The sequence below is a fragment of the Antechinus flavipes genome, chromosome 3 (genome assembly GCF_016432865.1).
Source record: "Antechinus flavipes isolate AdamAnt ecotype Samford, QLD, Australia chromosome 3, AdamAnt_v2, whole genome shotgun sequence".
In the NCBI taxonomy this organism is placed as follows: domain Eukaryota; kingdom Metazoa; phylum Chordata; class Mammalia; order Dasyuromorphia; family Dasyuridae; genus Antechinus; species Antechinus flavipes.
In genome coordinates, this window is record NC_067400.1 from 546,550,077 (window position 1) to 546,561,022 (window position 10,946).

Sequence of the window (10,946 nt, forward strand, 5' to 3'; positions counted from 1 at the left end):
AGTGATTTTTTTTTTTTTTAATAGCTTTTTATTTACAAAACATGCATGGGTAATTTTTCAACATTGACCTTTGTAAAAACTTCTGTTCCAACTTTTCCCCTCCTTCCCTCCACCTCCTTCATTAGATGGCAGGTAGTCCAATATATATTAAATATGTTAAAGTATATGTTAAATACAGTATATGTATGTATACATATTTATACAGTTATCTTGCAGCACAAGAAAAATCAGATCTAGAAAGAAAGTAAAAAAAAAAAAAAAAAAAAACCTGAGAAGGAAAACAAAAATGCAAGCAAATAACAACAGAAAGGGTGGAAATGCTTTGTTGTGGTCCACGCTCTTTTCCCATAGTCCTCTCTATCTGGATGTAGCTGATTCTCTTCCATTACTGAATAGTTGCAACTGGTTTGAATCATCTCATTGTTGAAAAGAGCCACATCCATCAGAATTGATCAGCATATATTATTGTTGTTGAATGATCTCCTGGTTCTGCTCATTTCACTTAACATCAGTTCATGTAAGTCTCTCCAGGCCTCTATGAAATCATCCTGCCTGTCGTTTCTTACAGAACAATAATATTCCATAACATTCACATACCATAACTTATTCAGTAATTCTCCAACAAAATAGTTTCCAGTGTATTGCCATTAGAAAAGGGGTTGCCACAAACATTTTTGCACATATGGATCCCTTTCCCTTCTTTGAGATCTCTTTAGGATATAAGCCCAGTAGTAACGCTGCTAGGTCAAAGGGTATACACAGTTTGATAACTAAAAGTGATCTTAGAACATGTTTTTCCTTCTTTGGTTTTAGGAAAGGATTATTCACGGGGAAGAGACTTAATGTTTTCCCTGTGGATGAAACAACACCTGAAGAGATACCTGAAACAGGTTGGTTATGAAACAACAGCAACATTACTTTTTCATGAATCCATTTCAAGTAATAGCTAATTACATCACTGATTTCTCCAAATGAACACTCTCCTTTCTTGGAGTAAATTAAATGTTCTCAGTTACGTGACCACAAAATGTTATTCATTATAACAGTTATAAATAAACAGGATAACCATATTCTTTTCCCTTGTAATTAGTTTTTATCCTTCAAATTCTCCTATCTTCTTTTTTAAAGTTAGAAATAAAATTCCTCAGTTTAGTTATAATTAGAAGAATAATTTTAAAATATGTTACTTAGAGACAATGTATTAAGTACTGCTTCATTTCTTAAATAGTCCTGATTTCATTTATCCCTCCACTGATGCATGTTGCAACTCTAAATGAGTTGCTGTAACCAAAAAAAAAAAAAATTAATAAGGTACCACTTATTAAGGACCTACTATATGCAGGTACTCTGCTAATTGCTAGAAATACATAAAGAGCCAAAAAATAGTCCTTATCCTCAAATTGTGAACAGCCTCATGGGGAACACTGCAAACAAAAAGATAAGTACAAATAAACTTTTTGCAGGTTGAATAGAAAATAATTTAAAGAGGAGAGGCATTAGTCCCAAAAGGGGTTGAAAAAGGCTTCTTGAGGGCCATATTTTTGTCTTTCTAGTGATGAACCCATCTTTACTTGCATAGACAGCCTTCCCAGCTTCTTGAATTACCAGAACTTTTATTTGATTTCATTTATTTTATTTATTATAATGCTTGCTAAACCAGGATCACCTCCATGACAAATGAGATATTGGGGTAGGACTTCAGCAGAGGCAATCATGTTTACAATGTTTCTAATATTGGTGGTTCCAGAATTAGTTTAAAACATGGCCTGAATGTTTCTTTAACTTTTTTTTTTTTAGGAAAGAAACTCATTATCTAAACGGCACATTAGGGCTGAATATATGCAGGGATTGCATTCCACAAAATATATTCCTGTCTATAGATAGCCTATAGAAAACTGTTAAACCTACAAATAGGCTAATCTGACAGACTTGGCAACAGGTATAATGTACACTGTAAAAGGAAATACTAAGTAAAGCATTGGGAACCCATTTCCTTGTGTGCCACCAAAAAAAAAAGATTAACTCTACAAATATAACAACTATTGCCCATGAAGTACATGGCAAAAAAGTTACAGGTTTTGTGTGTGTGGGTGCATAGAAAACTTTATATCTAGCTTCGTGTGGTCTGGATCTTTGTAAGTCAGAGAATGCTCTTCATTTCATAGATTATTTGAAAATTGATGAGATATATTGACATTGCAGAAAGTTTGTACTATCAAGGATGATACTGCTATAATTATCAAACATACTTCCAAAGTCTTTGAAGCCTTTCTCTTTCATAGGTTACAGTTGAAGTTCCTGGATGCTTTTTTTGGTATTGTGATGATAGTTACATCATTCCTGTCAGATATTATAGAGCAGACAAATAGCCAAATCTCAAATAGACAAATAGCCAAAACTTAAATGTTTAAACTACTGTGAAGGATGAAGAGGCCCATCTGTATGACTCTCCTTTGTTCATAGCTTATGTCTTTATTTTCTACACTTAGTTATTATTACTTGAAATCATGATTGTTACTGTGTTATCTTCGTCTAGTTGGTGGAAGAGGAAGCAGACTATATCCCAATTTTAATTGTCATCTTCTTAATTTGTTTCCACATGAATAAGATGATTAGACCATTTTTAGAATATTTGGATCAGACTTGCAAAGATTGTATTTAATTATTTACATATGAATGATGACATCTGATTATATTGATATATTTTTATCCATTCAAACAGTGAGCTGACTCTTAATAACCTATAGTGCCTGCTATTTGTACTTTTAAAGCCTTTGGGACAAAGGAATAAATCAAGGAGTAAGCAAGATGACGTACAGCTCCGCCAGTTGGACATTTTAAACTGAATGTTCTGGAGACGTCTCAAACTCAACATGTCTAAAACTGAACTGATTATTTCTTCCCTAAGCTCTTCTCTCTTCTAAACTTCCTGTTTCTTTTAAATATATTGCCATTCATCAGTCTCTTAAGATCTGAAATCTCAGCATTATCCTTGACTCATATTCTTCATCATCTCACATATCCAGATTTTGCCACTTCTGCCTATACAACATATTTCTTATTGGAATTATTCTTTATGCTCACATAACTACCACCTTATTTCAGGTCCTTATCAACTTCCTGCCACGATTATGATAACAGCCTTCTAATTGCTCTCCCTGCTTCAGGTCTCACACCATTGCAGTCTATCCTACAAGCTGCTTCTAAAGTAATTTTCCTATAGGGTAAATCTTACCACATGTTTGCCCTACTCAATTAACTTAAGAATCTTCCTATTGCTTCTAGAATAAAACATCAAATCTGTTTAGCTTTTAAAGGCCTACATACATTGGACCCAACTTACGTTTCTATGTTGCTGGTAATTACTCCCCCATCCTACCTGGTTTTAGTGATTCATCCATAAGGGGTGTTTCTGTTTTTCACATATAAATGTACTTCATGGTTTTATTCCTTTACACTGCTAGCTATTCTCTCTGCCTGCATACACTATTAATTACTTGCATCCTTTCTTCCTGTAAGACAGCTCAAACACCATCCATTTCATGAAATTGTTCCTGATTTTCTCAAACTACTGATGCCCTTCTCCCCAAACTACCTTATATTTAACTATTTTTTATATGTTTGTATCCATTCACTTTATATTTATTCTGTACATATTTATATATGACCTTTTCTTTCCTTCATATGGAACATAAGATCCTTATGGATAAGGGTTATGTGAAGACTTATGTCTTCAGTGCCAGGCACGTAATAACTGATTCTTAATAACTGCTTTTTGATTTACAATGATAAAACACAGGAAGCTTGTACAATGTGATTCATTCTGAAATCTTATGAATTAAAGGAGGTTTTTCTACTGGGAATTTTGTGAGAATTGTTAGGAATAACACTGATCATATGATTTGTGTTGATACCTTTACCAGTCATCAAAACTAAGAAATCCTTAATGTTCCAGATACCAGATAGTTATTAACAAAATTAATTTCAGTTTTATTAATAACTAGCATTAATGTGGGAATTTGTTTTGTTTGACTATACATTTTATAGGAAAGATTTTGTTTTTCTTGTTTTCCCAATGAAGAAAGGAAGTAGAAGGGAAAGCAGGTTGATCTTTTTTTGAAGAAAACAATTTTAAAAAGAACGAAAAAGCACCTGGGACTTTGGAAATTTTGTTCTTTTCTGGAATGTTTACTTTTGCCTCAAAGCCTTTGAAACATAACAAAGTAACTACTGACATTTTTATGGTACTTTATGGTTTATTAAGTATTTAACATATATGATTTCATCTAATCCTCACAATTGTGCTGTAAGATATATACTGCAAATATTCTTTTTTAAAGCTGAGGAAACCACAGAGAAAAATGAAATTTCTTATTGATATTCACATAGCTTAAAAAGGGCAGGCTCCATATCCAACATACTTTCTATTGGAGCACACCTTAGTGATGAAAGCATTCTTACATAAAATACTACAAGGTGCATTACCTTTGTAGGAAAAGACATTCTTATTTATTTATTTTGAGCAAATAGGAAGTCAAACCTCCATATTAGAAGAAAGCTTAATTCATTCAGGTCAAAACAGTAATAGGTCAAAACAGTAATAATCTTTTTAGTAGTTCCTTAATTACAGCTAATAAGTAAACAAATAAATAAACAAAAATAATAAAAGTGATAAAAATAAATAAATAAGTCTTATGGGCTTTATTTTATAAATATCATAGATATAAAAACCTAGTATTAATGCTCAATTTTAATTTTTTGCAATAAAAATCTTTATGATTACACTTATTTGAAGTAATTTGTTTGCTACAGAAACATCACCGACACTTTGGGATGTGGAATTTGCTAAACAATTAGCCACAGTAAGTCAACAACTGCCCCAGAATGCTCTTGAAGAGATGATCCAGTGGACAAAAGAAGGAAAACTTTGGACATTCCCAATTAACAATGAAGCTGGTATGTCTTACCCCCCATCCCCCCTCAAAAAGATAATTAGGAGAAGGAAACTTTCTGGTAGATTTTCTAATTTAAGCTTCATATATGTATATTATTTTGACTAAATATCTAAATATTTATCTTAAAATGGATTTTTAGAGAGATTTGAGCTAAGATTTTTAGATTTCTTTTTATTCCTGGCAACCTAGTAAGAAATTTAAACATGAAAAATGACAAGTTAAATGTCAGTTCTTGATATCATAGAATAATAAAGATTATTGGATTCATTTAACTAGTCACAACTTTTTACATTCTGAAGAGATTATGGTGTGGCAGATTTTGAGTTTGCTTTTTCTTAGTGGGACTTTAGGAATGTTACTGAGGGGCAGCTAGTTGGTATAGTGGATAGATGACCAGCTCTGACATTCTGAAGGCCCTGAGTTCAAAAGTGTCTAAGGCACTTTTGCTTTCTAGCTGTGTGATTCTGAGCAAGTCACTTAATCCCAATTACCTCAGCAAAAAAAAAAAAAAAAAAAAAGAATGTTACTGAATGATCCATGTGGAAGTAAGTGTAGAGGAGAACTGTACATGCTTGGCATATATTGGATTGCTTGCTGTCTGGAGGATGGATGTGAGAGGAAGGGGGAGAGAAAAATATGGAGCGCAGGGTTTTGCAGGGGTGAATATTGAAAGCTATTTTCACATGTGTTTTGAAAATAAAAATCTTATCATTTAAAAAAAAAGAATGTTGCTGAATTTGAAAGGTCTTATAGGAACTTTCCATGGGATGCCATGATGCCCAGAAAAGTTATTTCTATAACACCTAGGAGGCCTTGAATTGCTAAGAATCTGGGGCCTTTTTTCTGTTCTGCTTGAAAGCTAAGCTACTTAAATCAAGAGGAAAACATTCTAGCTACATTGTATGTGCTTATCCTCCACTGTCAATTAAAATGTATTAAATATTTTTTGAATATTCTTTTGAATAATTTTCATTCAGAAGAGAGCCATTGAATTTCTTTGGAGAGTTGGAATCGGTGTAGCACCAAATTACATAAAAATGACAACTACATAGGTCTTAAGACACTTTAAATAGAATTTTAGGCTTTTTGATTTTTAATTAGTGTTCTAATGGAATTTATATTTTGAAATGGAAATATTTTTTTAAAAACATTGTATTTTCAGTTGAATAATAGAATGAAAAAATTTAAATATGCCAGTCTTTGTTCTTTTATTTTTAAAGAAGCTTTTTTGAGTCTTGCTGAATTTTCTCTTGTCATATTTGCAATTTTACTGTGCACATACTTATATATTACATATGTTCATGCATGTTTTAGATACATGTGTATATATGTTCATAGACATAAAAAAAACAGAACAAGATGGAATTAGTTTAAAAAAAAAAAAAACTTTTCATCTCAAGAAAATGATTTGATTTACTCCTTAAAAAATCAGTGTTTAATGCAAATTGGGTGCTTTAATCCCTGACAAAGTTAGCAACATTTTGATAAGGTGGTATTTCATTAGATATGGCCTTGTTTTATATGTTCTCAGTAGCTACTTATATTGCTATACATTTTAAAATTATTTATAGTATAACTTGAATCTGAAATGTCAACAGTATTTCCTAGTGCAAGTGGCTACTAAGTATGGTTATAAGAAGGTGAATGAGGGCACATCATCATAACAACTATGAGATTTATATTTCCATTCCATTATTTCCATTTGACAAACAGTCTTGAATTTCAGTGCCTAGCAAAAATTTATCTTAAAGTCGATAAAGTCATTGAGAATGTTTAGTCTCTGAGAAGGGGGGAAACGTCTGTTTTGATCAGTTGGGGAAGAAAAATGTGACAGGTATCTATATACACTGCATATTATTGATGCTACAGTGTAGGAAAAGGAGGTGTCTCATTTCCAGATCCTTAAGACATTTGAATATCTGAAGGAAAAACAGGAAAGAAACCATGGAAACTTTTTGAATTTGATCTCCCTCTTCAGCACACATTTGTAAACTTCTGAAGACTTTGAGGAACCTGTACTGTGACCTGGTTCCTCACAATAGGAGGCTATTTTCCTTTTGTTGTCCTTGGTATTTAATTTTCATTTTTAAAAAGGGGTTATCAGATATCATGTTTTTCTCATTTATCATTAATAACTTCCATGAAGATTTACACACATTCCTTTGGCAAAGGAAATTCCATTGTTGCTTTACTTAAAACAATCTTTATTCTTTATGAAATAAATTAGTTTTTCTTTAGTACAATGATTGAACAAATGTGAGCATTGGAACATTATAATGAAAATGATATTTTGTGTATTTACAATGAACTTCTTTATACCTTTTTTTCTGGTATCAGAAAGTTAGGAATATGTGTGTGTGTAAGAGAGAGAGACAGATAGAGACTGAGATGTTTATATATGTATGGCACTTAAAGCAGCATCTAAATTAACTTTTAAAATTCAAAGTAATTTCAATTCCTGTTTTTGAGGCTCTCTATTTCACAATTCTTTATAGTCCTTGTACATTTTAAGAAGCTATCAACTAGGTACAAGAATATTTTTTCCATGTTTTAAGCATTGGGTTGGAGAGAAAGTAAATCTTCTGTGGATTTGACTACTCAACAAATTTAGGAACAATATAGCAACATCTAGTTAGCAAGCTTTGTTCCTTGAAAATATGTACCCAAGAAAGAATTTTTAATCAAAACAATAATAATTCCATTTGGGGAAATAATGAGATGTTATCTGAAGTCAGTAATTCTCTATTTTGAATTATATCAAATATAATTATTTTGACTACTTGTTCCCTTTTCATTGCCACATTTTTACAATACATGACAAAGAATAAGCCAGTCTGCATAATGCTCAATTTATTTGATGGCCTATTTACTGAGTACGTATTTATGCAAGGCATTCTGCTTGAAGTAATGACACAGAAATTTTAATATTGTTATAAGAGCTCCAGTAGAGCCCTTGATAGTATATTCTTTGACACAATCAGAGGACCCTGCTAGAACAGGCTCATGGGGAGAGTATGGAGAGAAACCCAGTGCAGAGATTCTTAATCTTTTTTTGCATCATGGACACAAAGGAAGTAGAAACATAATTCAAAGTGAAGCAAAAATAGTTTGGAGATTATTGTTATAAACAAGTGCTTTTTTTTTTTTTTTTTTTTGGCATGGCACAGATATTAGAATGATACTAGAATCAGTTCTTGGAGACCCTGCCATCCTCCTATGTGTATTTCTTAATTCTATTTTATTTTTTCATTTCCTTTAGCAGTTCAATCCTGAAATAATAGATGTTTTTACTTGAGACAGTCTTGGCTAAAATGATTACTGACCCCTGATAGTAGAAGAGTAGTGAGAAACATGATTTGTCTTTATCAATCCTTGCACTTCTTTATAGACTCTCTTCCTTCCCACTTATCTTCTTTACTTAATCAGTGGACTTCCAAAAAATAATAAGTAGCTAGGTCACTTCAAATTTAGGGGATAGGGATTGGATTTGTGTTTTCAGTGTTGGATAAAGAGACTACCTCTGTCATTAAGATTGGTGTCTTCTCTGCATCTCATACATTAGTAGGTCTGTTTCTAATGTCATGGAAGGATGCCAATTTATTTAATAGATTCAGCAAAAATACTTGTTTTCAGCTTACAGTGGGTTGCTTATTTAAATGACATTGCTGTATTTATGTGTGTCTCAACGACATCATACACTATAAAAGGAAAAAAAAAATCTCACCCTCAAAAATAGTCATGAGAAATTCAGAGTTAACTATAGAACTAGCTTACAAAGACATAAATGGGAAATAAATATGTTCATTTTTAAGTGTTTTGTGAAATGTTCTTATTTTTAATCGGTGGAAAGATCAATAAGCTGACTCAGTTTTTAATATATTTCTGATTTATATTTGTACATGCATTCAAATTGTATGTATTTTGGCTCTTTTTCTAGGTATTGATGATGATGGTGCTGATTTTCACGAACATATATTTTTGGACAAATACCTGGAAGGTTTTCCAAAACAAGGCCCAATTCGTCATTTCATGGAATTAGTTACTTGTGGACTCTCAAAAAACCCATTTCTAACTGTTAAAGAAAAAGTTGAGCATATAGAATGGTTTCGGAATTATTTCCATCAAAAAAAGGATATTCTTGAAGAAAATAACATTCAATTTGGTTGAAAACATGGACATTTTTATTCTTTTGGAGATGGACACTATCACAGAATAAATAGAAATTTCACTTTTCCCTTTAAGTTAACTTGTGGTAAATAATTATTGTAATTGATTTGCATTACAAAAACATTAAATTGTTTAAGAGACTAGCCATGGTGCCTGAAAATATTCTTAGTTGTAAGATTTCATAATATTCTATTAGATAATAAAAATTATTCCATGAAAACTGTCAAGCAACAAGAATTCTTAAGTATTTATAATGTTTCAGGCACTGTGCTAAAAGCATTGGAGCTATAAGACAAAGGTGAAACAGGAAACAGTCTCTGCTTTCAAGGAGCCTCCCATGGATATATGTGCTGACAGCAATAAAAAAAAAAAATTAGGAATTATATTTTACAAAGAATTGAAGGTAGAATTGCTTTTTTTTGTATGAAAGGCTAATCATCTAAAATGTTCCGTGCCTCCATAGGGGATGCTGTAGAACAAAGCTTCTTAAACTGGGTCTGAATGTGGGGGCTGCAAAATTATTATTATTAGTAAACGTTTGATTTATATACCTATTTTATGTACCAATATAACTTAGGGTTTTGTAAAAGTTTTTCATGCAGAAAGGAGTCAAGTTTAAGAAGCCCAGCTATGGAGAAGTAGCCTTATGAAAAGAGATAATAGTATATTTTGAAGATCCTTCTGGGACGTTTTTTTCCTCCTGCTGCGTTAAGTCCTCTCTCATGTGTCTGAGAGAAGTATAGCCCATGTGTCCTGTAAAGTCAAATTCATTTAGTTGTCATGTAACATGTACTAATCACAGGATAAACTTGATTTCATGAGCAATATCATTTGAATATCAAAAGAAAAAAAGGAACATTGAAAAAGTGAGCTTATTCTTAAATTAGAAAGTTAAATTATTATTTTTCTGGCACATAATTGGTGCTAAGTGATTGTTATTGACTTCTTTTAAGTAAAAAATAAAAAAAATCAACAGAGAGAAGGCACTACCATTAGGAGCAATCAGGACAGGATTCCTGTTTAAAGGTGGAATTTTAGCTGGGACTTGGAGGGAAACCAGGAGGCTGAGAAGAGGAGGGAGAGCCTTCCTTGTATGGGAATGCCCAGAGGTGAGAAAGTGTCTTATTTGATGAATATGAAGGAGGCTATTGTCACTGGATCAAGATGGAGATGGGGATGGGTAAGACAGAAGAGGTCTGGAAAGATATTGAGGGTGAGGCTAGATTATGAAGGACTTTGTTGTATTTTTTCCCCCTGAGGCACTTGGGGTTAAGTGACTTACCCAGGGTCACATAGGAAGTGTTAATTGTCTGAGGTCATATTTGAATTCAGGTCCTCCTGATGTCAGGTTGGTGCTCCATCTAGCTGCCCCACAAAGGACTTTGAACACCAATAGGATTTATTTTGTATTCCAAAAGTAATCAGGAACTTTTGAAGTTCATTAAGTAAGGGGAGACAGGGTCAGACCTGTGGGGAGAAACTTTTGGCAGGCAGATTCACTAGTAGGCTGTTAAAGTAGTCCTGAACTCAAATGATTGAAATGTTAGCAACAGACCTTGGCAACAGATTTGGTTTTGGGGATACGAACTGAGGAATCAAAAATAACATTTAGGTTGCAAGCTGAGGTGATTGGGAGAATAGCAGTGCCCTACACAGGATGAGTGGAGTTCAGAAAGGAGAAGGGTTGAGGGAAAGATAACGAGTTCTGTTTTGTACATGTTTAGGTGAAGATGGCTATGAAACATCCCAGGTCTGTTCATTATTGGAGATGAAAGACTGGAGGTCAGTGGAGAGGTCACTGAGAGATTGCCAGAGAGACTCCTT

General features: G+C 32.9%; 1 protein-coding gene across 1 annotated transcript in view; it reads left to right on the top strand.

Annotated features, from left to right (window-relative positions):
* MRPS31 (mitochondrial ribosomal protein S31) overlaps nucleotides 1-9,267 on the top strand; it is a 28,570-nt gene extending 19,303 nt beyond the window's left edge. Inside the window, exons 5-7 of the mRNA XM_051987396.1 lie at nucleotides 814-890; nucleotides 4,813-4,956; nucleotides 8,893-9,267. Of these exons, the coding sequence (XP_051843356.1) occupies nucleotides 814-890; nucleotides 4,813-4,956; nucleotides 8,893-9,122 (451 nt within the window). The 3' untranslated portion in view covers nucleotides 9,123-9,267. The remainder of the gene's footprint in view (nucleotides 1-813; nucleotides 891-4,812; nucleotides 4,957-8,892) is intronic.
* Nucleotides 9,268-10,946: the final 1,679 nt, after the last annotated feature.